At 46.1% G+C, this 15,973-nt stretch overlaps 1 protein-coding gene across 1 annotated transcript in view; it reads left to right on the top strand.

Annotated features, from left to right (window-relative positions):
• The window catches only part of LOC120486123 (protein NLRC3-like), a 53,058-nt gene that overhangs the window by 16,068 nt on the left and 21,017 nt on the right, over nt 1–15,973 (top strand). The window contains exon 3 of the mRNA XM_089122205.1: nt 416–487. Within this exon, the coding sequence (XP_088978331.1) occupies nt 416–487 (72 nt within the window). The remainder of the gene's footprint in view (nt 1–415; nt 488–15,973) is intronic.

Raw genomic sequence — 15,973 nt, 5'->3', positions numbered from 1 at the left:
TCTCCCTGCCACTTCCGCTGTACCGCTGGGTAGACGCCTTTGTTCAGTCTCTGCTCCTCAGCGAAGACATACTGCGGTGGTGTCCGCTTCCTCCTTTTATACTAACGGGGTGAGGCGGAGATACCCTATGCAAATTCCGCAGACCCATGGCATTTCTTTTCCATTGGCTCGTTTTTTAATACTCGAAGAGGATTGGCTTTCTATGCGAAACCTCCATTCTCCGTCACTTCTGACGTAACGTCTCCGTTCCCTACTCAGGGAACGAGGGTTACATCCGTAACCGAGACGATACTGAACAACTTTAACACACGTCCTTTATAAAGCAGTGTTTCATTACAAAAGGTAAAATGTATTATTTACTTATGATATGAATTATTATTGTTGGCGTTATTAATTATTTTTTATTTTCGATTAGTGTCCCACAAAACACAGGAGATGAAGTTCTTCAGAAGCTGATGCCTGTGGTTACAGCAACTAGACACGCTGAGTAAGTAACACTGAGAACAAGCATCACTGCTAAAACATTACAACAGTTCTTACTTAAACATTATTGTCAGGGTGCGGTGCAGGCTGAGGAACCGGAGGAGACCAAAGTCACAATAAAGATAGATTTTAATATAATAAACAGGCAGGATGACAGAAACACGGGTGCAACACAGCTCACATTAGACTACGACCGACAAAGACTGAATGAAACTGAGGGAACTAAATACACAGATGAATGAAACATAATGGAGTGAAAACAGGTGAAACAGATGATCAAAACGAGGAACAGGTGGCTGATGAGGGAGTGAGTTCAGGAGAGGAGACAAAAGGATCCTGGGAAGTGTAATGCTGATGACAAGACAGACTGGTGCAGACGAAAGACTGTGACAGAACTCCCCCCTCCCAGGAAGGCGTGACCTCACGCCGTAACATCGACAGGGAGGGGGTGTGGAGGACCGGGTCCGGAGCAGGAAGCCCTCCAGGGCGGAGCAGGATGAGGGCGTGGCCAGGGAGGAGCAGGATGAGCGAGTGGCCAGGGCGGAGCAGTAGGGCGTGGCCAGGGCGGAGCAGGATGAGGGCGTGGACAGGGCGGAGCAGGATGAGGGCGTGGACAGGGCGGAGCAGGATGAGGGCGTGGACAGGGCGGAGCAGGATGAGGGCGTGGCCAGGGCGGAGCAGGATGCGAGGACCCTTCGGGCGGCCACGACGGTGAGGGCCCTACGGGCGGCCACGACGGTGAGGGCCCTTCGGGCGGCCACGACGGTGAGGGCCCTTCGGGCGGCCACGACGGTGAGAGCCCTTCAGGCGAGGGGGGAGCTCAGGGGAGCTCAGGTTCGGGAGGGCTGGACGGGACCAGCGATGAGGGAAGTTCGGGCTTGGCAGGGCTGGACGGGACCAGCGATGAGGGGAGATCCGACTCGGGAGGGCTGGACGGAACCAGCGGGGGAGAGAGTTCAGGCTCGGGAGGGCTGGACGAAACCAGCGGAGAGGGGAAATCTGACTCGGGAGGGCTGGACGGAACCAGCGGGGTGAAAAGTTTGAGTTCGGTGGGGCTGGGCGGAACCAGCGATGAGGGGAGATCAGACTCGGGAGGGCTGGACGGAACCAGCGGGGCGAAAAGTTTGAGTTCGTTGGGGCTGGGCGGAACCAGCAATGAGGGGAGATCTGACTCGGGAGGGCTGGGCGGAGCCAGCGTTGAGGGGAGTACAGGCTCGGGAGGGCTGGACGGAACCAGCGGAGAAGAGGGCTCTGACCGGTAGGTGATGATGGCAGGTGTGGTGATGATGGTGGGTGTGTGTGGTTGAGTGGTGCTGTCATCTTCAGCCTCACCAACGGTGAAGGCTGACCCACTCAACCACAACACATGGTCCAGGTATCCGGCAAAGGTTCCTGGAACCGCTGCTGCTGGGGCTTGCTGGTACAGATGATCGTCCAAACCCAGCCAAAAGACTGACTTTAGAACGTCCTCCGACCAACTTACCCCAGCAGAGAGCTCCAGGAACCTAACGACATACTCCTCACAAGATCGTCCGTCCTGGAACAGGTTGATGGTTGTGAGAGCTGGGGTTAGGAGAAGTCCCATACTGTCACTGTTGCGGTCGGTCGTACTGTCAGGGTGCGGTGCAGGCTGAGGAACCGGAGGAGTCCAAAGTCACAATAAAGATAGATTTTAATATAATAAACAGGCAGGATGACAGAAACACGGGTGCAACACAGCTCACATTAGACTACGACCGACAAAGACTGAATGAAACTGAGGGAACTAAATACACAGATGAATGAAACATAATGGAGTGAAAACAGGTGAAACAGATCAACATCAAAACGAGGAACAGGTGGCTGATGAGGGAGTGAGTTCAGGAGAGGAGACAAAAGGATCCTGGGAAGTGTAGTGCTGATGACAAGACAGACTGGTGCAGACGGAAGACTGTGACAATTATAAATTATATATTATATACAATTATAGAACTGTAAAAGCAGGCTGTTTAGTTCACATGGATAAAATAAATCCTGTTTTCGATGACTGGAATTTTTTAAATGATATTTGTTTATATCATTAAAAAATAATTATTATATATTTCTAATAAAGGGACTGATGAGATGATCTTTAAGTTTATTCAGCTCCGTATGGAGAGGGATAAGGCTTTCACAGGCGTGAGTTCCTGTTTCCGGCGTGACGATCGAGTCTGTCCCAAAAATACCTCTCAATGCACCCTCGCGGACTCGCGCTAAGGGCCCAATAGGTCTGCACTACATGACGTCACCGAAGTGTGGACTCTGAGGAAGTCCACAAGTTCAGAGTGTGCCATTTGGGACAGGGCCAGAGAGTAACCCTGACGGCACTCGTGAGAAAATGAAAATTACCTACATAATGAAAATTAGCTACATAATCAAATTCTCAAATATGACTACATTTAAACATTATTCAAATACATAGACTACTGAGATACTCAGGAGTGCAACTACCCAGTGTCAGAAGTGGACCTCTGTTTCTCTAGGGAGGTTGGGGGGCATGCTCCCCTGTAAGAAAATTTAGTGTTCTTTAAAGGTTAAATTCAGCAGTCTGGTGTGCTTTGAGAGTTCAAAATTAAAAGCTCCAACCCATATTCAGGGTGCAAATTAAACAAAGAAAAATTCAAACCTTAGTGTCTGTCTACAGTACACTACTAGGGCTGGGACAATGCATCTATCTCCAAATTCGATACTTTGGTGCCGATACGTTGCGATTCTACAATATTGCAATTCGATATTGAAATGTATTGTGATTTGTTTTTAACACTAGACTATGAGGAAAAGTTCAATCATACACTTATACAGACTGTACATGATGTGTAAGATGAGTCATAGTTACAAAAACAATTCATCACATCTTTCTGAGTTTTATTTCAGGAGCATCATACAGTTCTACATTCTCTTGAATAAATAATTCAATAACAAATACATTTTTAAGTCACTTGTCGACACCGAGTGGAGAAACAATGTAATGGATAAATGTGTTGTTTTAAGTGCCAAGTTTCTATTAAAAGCTGATTTACTCTATTGTGATCGCTACGGTAGACATCAGTGTTTATATTTGAGCTTTAAACTTTTACGCAAAGCGCATGAATCAACTTTTGATGTGCTCGACCCAAGTTTGAATCCGCCTTTTGCCGAAGTCTCTTCTCCCTTTTCCCAACACATATGAGAAGATGTAAAATGTATAACCTAACATAAAGGTCTTTAGCGTTATGTTTTGCCAATGAACTAATATCGAAACCATGATATGGCTTTTTGCCGTTATAAAACAGCACAAGACGTTAAGAATAGGCATCAGTGCTGGGTGATTTAAAGAAAAGTGTGCACTTTGCTGATGCGATCATCATGGTCATCTGGTGTTTTCTACTAAATACAAGTTCAAGGGTTTATTTTGTGCAAGTGAAGAAATAAGGACAAAACTATTTTAATTTGCCTATATTAGTGTAATTTAGACTAAAATATACGTTGAAATATTCATTTTCCTTTATATAGTACATTTATAGGCTATATGGATTTTACGTCATAGTAATAATTATATAAATCATTATTACATTATTATAATATTGTTTGGCATCCTAAAACACCATTGATAATGTAATGCAGACTGAGACTCAACTAAAAAGATGTTTGAGCCCTCTTAATATGCTATATTAACTCTTTCCCCGCCAAACACGGAATTTTCCGTGTTTAATGAAAAAACGCATCTGCGCCAAACACGGAATTTTCCGGGTATCCGTGTTTTAGGTGGTATACGGTAAGGAAGACCCACGCGCATGTCCTGAATGATTGCGCAACTCTTTGTTTAGAGAAACAGATTGCAATCGTCTCAAACAGTGGAGTAGTGAGAATGTATCAGACAGACAATGCAGAGGTATATGGCTGAAGTACTGGAGGTTAATGGACTCGGAGTCCGATCACTCTTTATTTGATAATTCTGAATCTGATCGGGACGAAGTAGTCAGTGAGAGAGATGCACATGTTCATGCTAGCCATGGACGTGCCGCAGATAGATCGTATAATATTATGACACTATAATATGTATGTGTGTGTGCAGGCATTTATGTGTGGCTGTCTAAATATCAAGGTGTAATTGTCAAATTATTTATCTCTTTGTGCACATTTACCACATTGTAATATGTATTTGTGTGTGTGTGTGTGTGTGTGTGTGTGTGTGTCTAGGCCTGTTTATTGTAATTCCAATTATTCATTATTCACAGGTAGAACACAGAGAGGCAGAGGCAGAAGTTTTATTGCAAAAGTTACATTTCCCTTACATCCTGGGAAATTTGATATATTTTACATTTATTTTATGTTTTTAATTTATTTTGGAAAGTTTTATATATGAAGGAAACAACATCTGAATGTATTCTGCTTTTAAATGCACTTGTTTGATAAAAACACCTTTTTCTCAGTTTTTTGTCCAAAATGTTGTGTTTTTGACAAAACCTACCTCTGTTCAAGAGGCAATAAAAAAAGAACAGATGAAGATAAAATAAAAACGTTTTTTTTGCCTAAAAGCAGAGGCTCAGATCTTTATTTTTATATATATCATCTTCATATATTCATGGAAGAAAATATTCAGCGGGGGCATTCAAATTTAGCGAAAATCGTCAAAAACCCTGGCGGTGGCTGGCAACTTTTTTTAAAAACGCTGGCGGGGAAAGAGTTAAGGGTCGACCCAACATAGTTTTACAAATTCATATAAAGAACAACCATTTATTAACTTTACTCCAGTATAGTACAACTATATATCCAGTATAGTTAATTTTAAGTCAGTAGAACTGTAAATGCCATATTAAAATGTCCTTGGACAAAATATGCATTTGGCCTGCTTAAGAGGCGGCCTACAAGACATTGTGCCCAGGGGCCTCTGAACTCTTAATCCGGCCCTGTTTAAAAGACCTTTTGTGAAGCTGTTTCATGACAACTCTCTCTGGGTCAGCAGCAGCGGCAACACAGATAGATAACGAAAAGTTAATCCTCTGTTGGAGCAAGAGTGGCGAACTTCTGTCAACCTTGTCTGTAAGCAACGACAAAAATAAGTAAGGGTTAATGCCTGATGAGGTGTCCATTGTCAAGTTTTAATGGACGACGGCGAGGCGTGAACCGGCCGATGCGCAGCGGAGGACGGTTGCCTCCGCCGAAGTCCATTAAAACCTGACAATGGACACCTCGGAGGGCATTAACCCGCTTATACCATGGTCAATTGCCAAATAAAACATTTTTGAAACATTAGTTTATATTTTAATTAGGCTAAATCTAGTTCCCTTTCGTAGTCACTTCGAGTTACGTCAGAAGTGACGGAGATTGGGGGTTTCGCATAGAAAGCCAATCCGCTTCGAATATTTAAAAACGAGCCAATGGCATGAAAATGCCTTGGGGCTGCGGAATTTGCATAGCGTATCTCCTCCCCACCCCGTTGGTATAAAAGGAGGAAGTGAACGCAACCGCAGTATGTTTTCGCTTCGGAGCCAAGAGATTTCTTCACTCCTCAAGCCATTCTCACTGATTCAAGACTCTTCGAGACGAGCGTCCTCTTCAGTGTTGGTGTGACGGCGGTACCCAGCGAGACTCTGCATTTGCCTGCGATCTGAGCAGTGGTCTGCCAGACTTTGCGCTTCTCCCTGGTCGCCTCAGCGCTGAAAGAGTGAATTTCCTCCTCTCTAGTGAAAGACCTGCACGCGGCACGTCTTTTTAAAGACGATTCGCCCGTGTTCTTCTGGGTGCGATCGATTCATGTCATTTTCTGATGGTCACGATCGCTGCTCTGTGTGCCTGGGCTTTCAGCATGCAGTAGCAGCGTTCGTGGATGACTCATGTTCCTTCTGGGGGAACATGAGCATCTCTACACGGTGATCTAGACTCAATGATCTGATAAAGTGAGAGTGTCCGTGTCCGTTACTCGTTCTGCTTCTTCTTCTATAAGCTCTTCGACTCGCGGACAGGGTGATATGACGGTGATTGTGTGGCACAACCCCCGACGCTAGTTCCTCGGGCCACACCCACCGCTCCAGTGTTAGAGCCAGTGAGCGCTGTATCGCTTCAGGCGTCTGCCTCTTCGCAGGTACCGTCTGTTTCATTCAGCGCTCCAGAGAATGATGCGATGTCGATCGCAGCATCACAAGGCGGGCTTGACTCCTCGGGAAGTGAGGATGCGGCTGCGTTGCCTCCCTCGGGAGCGTCAACGTCGTCGTATCTGATCCCGCGATGATGGCCATGCTATCTCGGGCCCCTGTGAGCATCGGGTGGGAGTGGAACTCCGCCCTTTCCCGATCTCTCGTGACTAGATAATTGTTTTTTGGGTAACGCTGCCGCTTCACGGCCACAGCCAACCCCAATTTCCTTTTCCCCAAGTTGCATGCGGAACTGACACGCACTTGGGTGTTCCCCGAGAGCGTGCTTCAGTTTCCCCGCCTTCCCTCCCCTCGGCGACGCGGTTGCCTGTGGGTACGCTGGGACTCCCCCGGTGGAGCGCTCTGTTGCGAGGCAGCTGCGTCCGCAGAGCGCATTCTCCCGCGGTGCTCCCAGATGCCCATCCAAAGCCTATTGATTCTCGTCGTCTATGGCGGCGCGATCCTGTAGAGCGGCGGGACAGGCAGCTTCTGCCCGGCATATGATGAGCACCTGCTAGCTGCTCAGGAATGTGCACGAGGAGGGGACGGACCAAGCGAGCTGCGAGCCTGCTGCCGACCTCGATCTCAAACGGGCGACGGAAGCGGTTGCTCGCTCCCTTGGTCAGGTGATGCCCACCACTGTGGTCCAGAAGCATCATCTAAATGTTTCGGCGGTGCGGTCCAGGACTTCGCCCAGCAGTTCTCGGCCGCCTAGGAGCAGATGGAGACGGGTTTACATTCTGCCCCGACGGCCAGCTGCTGCCTCCACCCAGCTGTCGGCTCAGACGCCTCCGCCTACTCGCCGCCGAAGACGCCCCCCCCCCCCCCCCGCGGCTCCCTTCCCTCCCTCGCGGCCCCAGAGTTCCAGTGACTCCAGCGTGCCGCCAAACCTTCTTCCCGTGGTCGAACCTCAGCTTTTTACGGGCCGGTGTCCCTCTCAGCGAGTTTCCAGGCATCTTGTTGTCTCCACGGATGCATCTACCACGGGTTGGGGTGCCATGTGCAATGGGCATGCAGCCGCGGGGTCCTGGACAGGACCCCAGCGCCTCATGCACATCAATTGCCTCGAGCTGCTGGCAGTACTCCTGGCCCTGCACCGCTTCGAGCACTGCTCAGGGGTCAACACGTACTTGTCCGTTCAGACAATACTGCTACAGTAGCGTACATCAACCACCAGGGTGGTCTACGCTCACATCGGTTGTCGCAGCTCGCCCGCCACTCCTGCTATGGAGTCAGAAGCACCTGAGGTCCCTTCGTGCAGTGTACATTCCAGGAGACCGGAACCTGGCGGCCAACGAGCTGTCACGGGTCCGCCCTATCTCCGGCGAATGGCGACTCCATCCCCAGACGGTCCAGCTGATTGGGACCAGTTTAAGGAGGCACAGATAGACCTGTTCGCCTCTCTGGACTCATCCCACTGCGCCCAGTTTTATTCCCTGTCCGAGGGCACGCTCGGCACAGATGCACTGGCGCACTGCTGGCCGCGGGGCCCACGCAAGTATGCGTTTCCCCCAGTGAGCCTTCTTGCATGGGTGTTGTGCAAGATCAAGGAGGACGAGGAGCAGGTCTTGCTGGTAGCCCCCTATTGGCCCACCAAGACGTGGTTCTCCGAACTGATGCTCCTCGTGACAGCACCTCCTTGGCCTATTCCTCTGAGGTCTCACTCAGAGACGGGGCATCCTGTGGCACCCTCGTCCCGGTCTTGGAGGCTACACGTGTTGCTCCTGGACGCGACGAGGCAGGTTGAGTTCGCTGCCACCTGCGGTGGTGGCAACCGTCACTTCCGCTAGAGCGTCGTTCATGAGACACCTATACGCGTCGAAGTGGAACCTCTTCGTCAACTGGTGCTCTTCCCGAAAAATGAGAAGACCCCCGGAGTTGTTCGATCGGTGTCGTGCTTTCCTTCCTGCAAGAGGGGTTGGAGCGTAGGCTGTCGCCCTCCACCCTTAAGGTTTACGTCGCGGCCATTGCCGCGTCTCATGATGCAGTAAAAGGTAAGTCTAAGGGGAAGCATGACCTGGTCATCAGGTTCCTGAGGAGAGCGAGGAGGCTAAATCCGCCTCCCTCCCCTCGTGCCCTCTGGGGTCCTCTCAGTAGATCTAAGTGCTCTGCAGAGGCCTCCCCTGGAGCCTTTGCAGTCGGTAGAGTTTTGGGCTGTCCTATGTAGACAGCACTCCTGGTTGCATTGGCCTCCATCAAGAGGGTAGGGGACCTGCACGCATTCTCCGTTGACGAAGCGTGCCTGGAGTTCGGACCGGCTTACTCTCACGTGATCTTGAGACCCCGGCCTGGATATGTGCCCAAGATTCCCACCACTCCCTTCCGGGACCTGGTGGTGAACCTGCAAGCGCTGCCCCTGGAGGAGGCAGACCCAGCCTTGGCACTGCTCTGTCTGGTACATGCACTCCGCACCTACATAGACAGAACGCGGTGTTTCAGGACCTCAGACCAGCTCTTGTCTGTCATGGGGGGAGCCAGAAGGGAAGGGCTCTCTCAAAGCAACGGCTGTCACCGGATAATGGACGCCATTGCTTTGTCTTACCAGCAGCAAGGTTGACCGTGCCCCCTTGGTGTGACGGCCCACTCCACTCGGAGTGTGGCTTCCTTTTGGGCTCTAGCGCATGGCGCCTCGCTAACAGACAATTGCAGAGCTGCAGGCTGGGCGACACCAAACACCTTCGCGAGATTCTATAATCTGCGAATTGAGCGGTGTCCTCTCACGTACTCGCTTCCGCCAGTACTGGACCCGCTTAGGTGTCTTCGCTTGCTCGCCATTCCACTCTCGGACTGGATAAGTGCGATATTCCTCAGTAGTCTTCGGTTGAAGCCTTGAGTCCTCCAGCACCTACGATGCGGGCACCACTGCTGTTGCTCTGGATGCCGGCTAGGTGCCTCCATGTGCACGGTTCCCTATGGTAACTGTCTCATGTGTATTATCTACTGTAAGCCTCTCTGAGCATGTGTCTTCCCTTGGCAAGCCATCTGCCACCCCTGGAGTTAAGTTTCTAGCCACCTGCGGTTGGTGCTCCAGTGATCTCCATATGTAGTCCCTAATACGGCCATATGTGTATTCTTAAGTCCTCCCTACGGTAGGCATTTTGTTGCATGTCCCTCCCGGGATATGTTCCCAGTGTACCTTGGTATTCCTGTGTCAAAGTAGGATCCCTGGTTATGCTATGTTCAGGGGTCCAGACTTTCGCAGGGCACTGGAAGACAGCTTGAAGTTGGCGTGATGGCACAGGCCCCCAATCTCCGTCACTTCTGATGTAACTCGAAGTGACTACGAAAGGGAACGTCTCGGTTACGGATGTAACCCTCGTTGCCTGAGTAGGGAACAGAGACGTTACGTCTCCCTGCCACTTCGGCTGTACCGCTGGGTAGACGCCTGAGTTCAGTCTTGGCTCCTCAGCGAAGACATACTGCGGTTGCGTTCACTTCCTCCTTTTATACCCACGGGGTGGTGCGGAGATACGCTATGCAAATTCCGCAGCCCCAAGGCATTTTCATGCCATTGGCTCGTTCTTAAATACTCGAAGAGGATTGGCTTTCTATGCGAAACCCCCAATCTCCGTCACTTCTGACGTAACGTCTCCGTTCCCTACTCAGGGAACGAGGGTTACATCCGTAACCGAGACTTTTTTACACATAATAACTTGCCTGACGGTTTATTTAGCAACCGGAGATATTTATAGTCCGCTCAGCTTATAGAACCCTTCAGGTTCAAAAACGCATTTTTTTTTTCATGAAACACAAAGGTAGGCATAGTTATTTTTTTATTACACATAATAATTATATGGCGGTTGATACCGGCTCTCAGGCTCCTTATAGGCTTGAAACGCTGTACTCTCCTCCTGCCTTGGTTGTCTGGACAGCTGCTCAAAACTCCCGCAGGGTCTCATTCAGAGCAGCAGCGGTGTCATTTTCAAAGCTGGAGTCCATTTCTTTTTGAACAATAAAGTTTCTGAGTGTATTTACTGCCCATTTCTTATTTTTTTCGTGTTGATCTCATCTTTTTCGTCTTCTATTTGATTAAATTCTCCCGGTGTTAACTCTTTGTGTCATTTCTCCATTTTATTTAAATTTTTTCTTTCTTCGGCAGCATACCAGTCGTCAAAGTTATCATATTCTCCATAAATGATAAAAAAAATAACGAAGTCACTCATTGTTGTATTAGGCTATAATATCTAACGTTAGATGTTTGTTTTGATAGAGCATGTGACTGCCTGTTGCTATGGTTACTCACAGCTGTTGTAGGCAGCTCATTTATTTATAAATTTCAAATGGTAAACACGCAGTTTCACCAGAACTACTTTACTAGGTGTCCTCTATTACTTTTTAACGGACACCCTGCAGCCAGAATCGAGTATTCACCCAGACCAGATCTTGGTTCAGTGTGGGTGATGGAAGAAGACAAGGGGTCGGCAAATACTGGAGCTTGTGTGCTTTATTTCAATAACTCAGTCCACGGCGCCTCAGCGCTCTTAACATCAAACACAAAATCAATCAAACACTGTAGATCAAACTCTTCCCGCTGCATACAGCTTTCTCCGTCTCAGACATCAAACTCGTCCCGCTGTTCACAGCATCCTCAGACACGGTCACGGACCAATTCGGATTGTTCGTACACAGCTCCGCACGGCCACTCAAGCTCCAGGATCTCTCTCACTGCACTGTCCACCTGGCCCGCTGAAATGTGCTCTACTCCGCCAATCACTGAAATCACAGACAGGTGGTCATCGTTTGAGCTTGACCCACTTACTTCCCGCTCGGCTCCTCACTCGCTCTCCCGCTGCAGACACCGCTGAACCACGCCGCAACACTCACACACACACAGGCACATGCTCACACACATTGTTGGGTTTCCATGTTTTATGGGGATTTTCCATAGAAATAATATTTTTTTAATAGCTATAGTGTGATTATTATAATTCCTTTCTATGTAAAGCTTTTGAATTACTGTTTGAATTTTCCTTGCTTTTATTTTGTGATTATTTCCTCTCTATGTAAAGCACTTTGAACTGCCATAGTGTATGAAATGTGCTATAGAAATAAACTTGCCTTGCCTATGTTATTTATAGTTTAAGTGTTGTGTTTATCTCTGGATATAGGCTTAATGTGTGTCATTGTTCTCTACAGGTTGTATGATTGTGGTGTCACAGATGAAGGTTGTGTTGCTCTAGCTTCAGCTCTGAGATCAAACCCCTCACACCTGAGAGAACTGAATCTGTCTGAGAATAAACTAGGAGACTCAGGAGTGAAGCAGCTTTCTAATCTACTGGCGAATCCTCAATGTAAACTGGAGAGACTGAGGTAAGATCATCTCTACCATTAAGACTCTGAGTGAATAAATGAGGTCACTGAAAATCAGAGAATGTCATTAAGTGCTTTAATACAGCCTTTATTGGACATTAATTACATCAATATTAAGAGTTCTTTAAAATATTAACAAATACATTACACACACACACACACACACTAGGGCTGGGTCAATGCATCTATCTCCAGATTCAATACTTTGGTGCCGATACGCTGCGATTCTACAATATTGTGATTCGATATTGAAATGTATTGTGATTTGTGTTTAACACTAGACTATGGGGAAAAGTTCAATCATACACTTATACAGACTGTAGGGGAGCGCGGGGCACAACCTAACGTGGGGTTAAATGTAACACGGACATTTTACATAGTTCGTCAGGATCAAGCAGGATGTCTTTCTGATCTTTTTCTCTCGCTGCCAGAAGACGGTCTCCCGCGAATTTGCGGAAAGTTTTGATTATATTTCGTGAAGATACTGGACAAAGAGTGTTTTGACACCATGCAAGTACATTTTTTCATCATAGATTTTTTTTCGGTTTCTGTGTTAGGTGTATACGTTTCTGAATCTAACTTTATATTGCCTTAATCACTGTTTTGTTGGCTCAAACATAGCACCGTTTTGAAACATGTCAGCAATTCCTAGCGACGGTTAGATAGAGTTAAATATGTAATACACAGCGGGGTTAGTTCTAACACAGTGTTACAACTAAGCCGCCAAGTGTACAGTGATAATCAAATGAAAACAGGGAGACACACAACTTTTCAGGTTTGAGTATACATTTAACTTTGTTGGACATTCACAAAAAATGTTGGAATTTAAAATGTTTAAAATGTAGTGTACTATGAATGATAACTTGATAAAAATGATAAAAATATGGCCTGTTTTTAATGTAATAAACCCTTTAAATTTTTATTTTAAGCTCATTTGTATTATTATGACTGATATTATTATTATTAATAATAATAATAATTGTACATGCAGCTGCCACACACAAATCCAATTTAATTGCAATTACAATATTTTATAATTTTATTTATTATTATTTTTCCCAAAACTGTGCAGCCCCTTTCTATGTCTCTATCCATGGTATTGATCCATAATAGAAGGATGATTGGATGAGGGATGGATGTGTGGATATCTGTCTATACAGATGCACAAACAATATCAAACTATTCAAATAAAATTGTACTGAATTATGTGTGTTACACACAAGTGTTACAACTAACCCCTCTGTTACAATTAACCCCGCATATGGGCTAAGTTGTAACATTTGTAATTCTAACACTTTCAGTGCAACTGTACGAAAATGGTAGGTCAAAGAAAAAAACTTTAAGTGTTCATTTGTAGCAGAGATGTGTATGTTGCTTGTGTAAAAAAATATTAATCTAACCTAATTATTTTTTAATTAATTGAGCCAAAATCAAAATGCATTAGGTTGTGCCCCGCTCTCCCCTACATGATGTGTAAGATGAGTCATATTTACAAAAACAATTCATCATATCTTTCTGAGTTTTATTTCAGGAGCATCATACAGTTCTACATTCTCTTGAATAAATAATCCAATAACAAATACATTTTTAAGTCGCTTGTCATCACCAGTGATGGGAATAACGGCGTTATAAACGCAGTTACTAACGGCATTACTTTTTCCAGTAACGAGTAATCTAATTGATTACTCTTCTTAACAACGCCGTTACCGTTACTGCCAAAAATGCGTCCCGTTACTATAACAAGTGATGAAGCTGTTTTTTTTTTCATTAGACCAACTAGATCTCTGAGTGTCGAGTGTTTTTCTCATTTAGTTGTGCTTAACCCTCACTTGATAGGGAGGTACCAATCTTGAACATTAAACTGTTTCACTCAATAACCAGGCCTCAATTTGGATCTTTGTCCTTTTCTTTTATTTGTCATCACTTCTTGAAGCCCAGACATTACAGGTGAAAAACCGTCAAAACCAGAAAACACCAACGATTTACTATTTTGCATGTTTGTGGTAAAAACAGACACACAGAGCTCAAAAATGATTAATTATCAAACTCGGCACTAGACACATACTGTATATAAATACAAATACACAAATTTCTCCATGAACTATTTGAGTTTAAATTCATCACAAACATTAAATTACTATTTAAACTACAGGAGGCACAATGAATTGCATGAGTATTTAAATATCAAAACAGTGAATTTAACACATTTTTTACCCATACAAAATATTTTCAGTACATAATCACTCCCTTTAAAAATTGTACAAACTACTATTCCAACATTTAAATATTTATTGATTTTTTTTTTCTTTTTGATTTCCATTTTAGGCAAATGTTATATAAAAATAGGACCATGCACGACTTTAAACCATGTCTTTACAAGCCAACAATTTCCCGTATATCTGAGTACATATCAGAATTAAATCACTAAATTAAGTGATTATGTAAATACCACGTGAATGTTTACAACACACAACTACTACAGCGCACAAACATGAATGCCTTCTTCCACTCGCACCTCAACGCCTCATCAGCGTGCAACAAAGTCTGATTTGAGTGGCGATCTTACCGGCTGTCTGTTCAGTCTTTTGATTTGGCACCAATATCTGCACAGCTTTAGTGAAGTCTGATTAGAAAGCTGCTTTCCTTTCTCGCGCTTTACTGGCGTTGTTGCTGGTACTAGCCGACACACTGAATAGGAAATGTGCGTGTCTTTCCTACTTGATTGCCCACAGGTGAGTGATAATTTGTTCCGCCTGATCGCTGACGAAAAGGGGCGTTTGCCGCGACACCTCCCACTCAACCTTTTTGTTCTTGGATGGAAAGGTTGCAGAACTTTAAGTTAATCACTACAGAGACTGCTCCTCTACAGGCAAAAGTACTACAAGTCGTCTGACATCTCTGTGCAATATCACTCCATTAGACCTCTTAGCCTGGTCACTAGGAACTAAGGACTGGGTCGCTGGCTCTTGATACTGGACTGAGCAACAATTTCCTGGTGTGACAAGAATCTCAACATCTCTCACAATGCCCTTTGAGTCTGGAGCTACAGAAACGACTCTGCCAAGCCTAAACTGACCCCGTAGAGCGTTCTGGTCGCAAAGCCAAACAACATCCCCAACAGCGACATTTCTTTCCGTAGTGTGCCATTTGGTTCTAACGAAAAGACTTGGGCCAGCAAGCTGGCACCACGCTTTCCAAAACTCGTTAACCTGGGCTTGAACTTCACGAAGGCGCTTGTAGGGGTAGTTGTTAAAGTCAAAAGACTTGAAGTCGCCACTGTGAGATGCTCGCCCTAAGAGAAGCGAGTTTGGTGTTACATACTCAATGCGGTCCTCGCGACTCTGGATTCTTGCATCAATTGGCCGCTCATTAGCCAAATTAGCTGCCAAATGGAGGGTTGTCAGGAACTCACTGAAAGTAAGATTTGCCGATTTGCTTAAACTTTGAAGAGCTCTCTTAGCAACCCTAACGCCAGCTTCAGCAGCTCCATTTCTATGTGGTGAATCAGCAGGGACCACTTTCCACGTCCAGCTTGTCCCACTTTTTGCAGCATACTCCTCCAGGCTTACTGTATCTTGGCTTTGCAAAAAAGCATAAAAAAAACCTTCAGAAAAGATCTTGCCCCAATAAAATTAGTCCCAGGGTCTGACCAAACCTTAAGGGGATGGCCCCTGATGGCAACAAATCTTTGGTAGGCCATTAAGAAGCTCTCTGTGGACATACTACTGGCAAGATCTACGTATAGTGCCCGGCTTGCCATGCAGCAGAAGATGATGCCCCAGACCTTCATGGACACTCTTCTTTTGATGTCATCTTTCACCAGATATGGCCCAAACAAGTCAACAGAAGTAAACTGGAATGGCGCAGCGGGTCTTGACCTTTCTACTGGTAGATCACCCATTACTTGGTTGCATACTTGAGCTCTAGCCTTCCGACAGTGAATGCACTGGTTGACAACTTTCTGGGCCAGCCTTCTACCTTGTATGACCCAAGCCTTTTGCCGCATTCTTAACAGAGTCCCAGCAACCCCTTCATGCCCTTCCTGGTGA

This window comes from Pimephales promelas, chromosome 2 (genome assembly GCF_988280905.1).
Source record: "Pimephales promelas chromosome 2, fPimPro1.hap1.1, whole genome shotgun sequence".
In the NCBI taxonomy this organism is placed as follows: domain Eukaryota; kingdom Metazoa; phylum Chordata; class Actinopteri; order Cypriniformes; family Leuciscidae; genus Pimephales; species Pimephales promelas.
The sequence above is the reverse complement of the archived record's forward strand: the minus strand, read 5'-3'. Positions and strand labels throughout refer to the sequence as shown.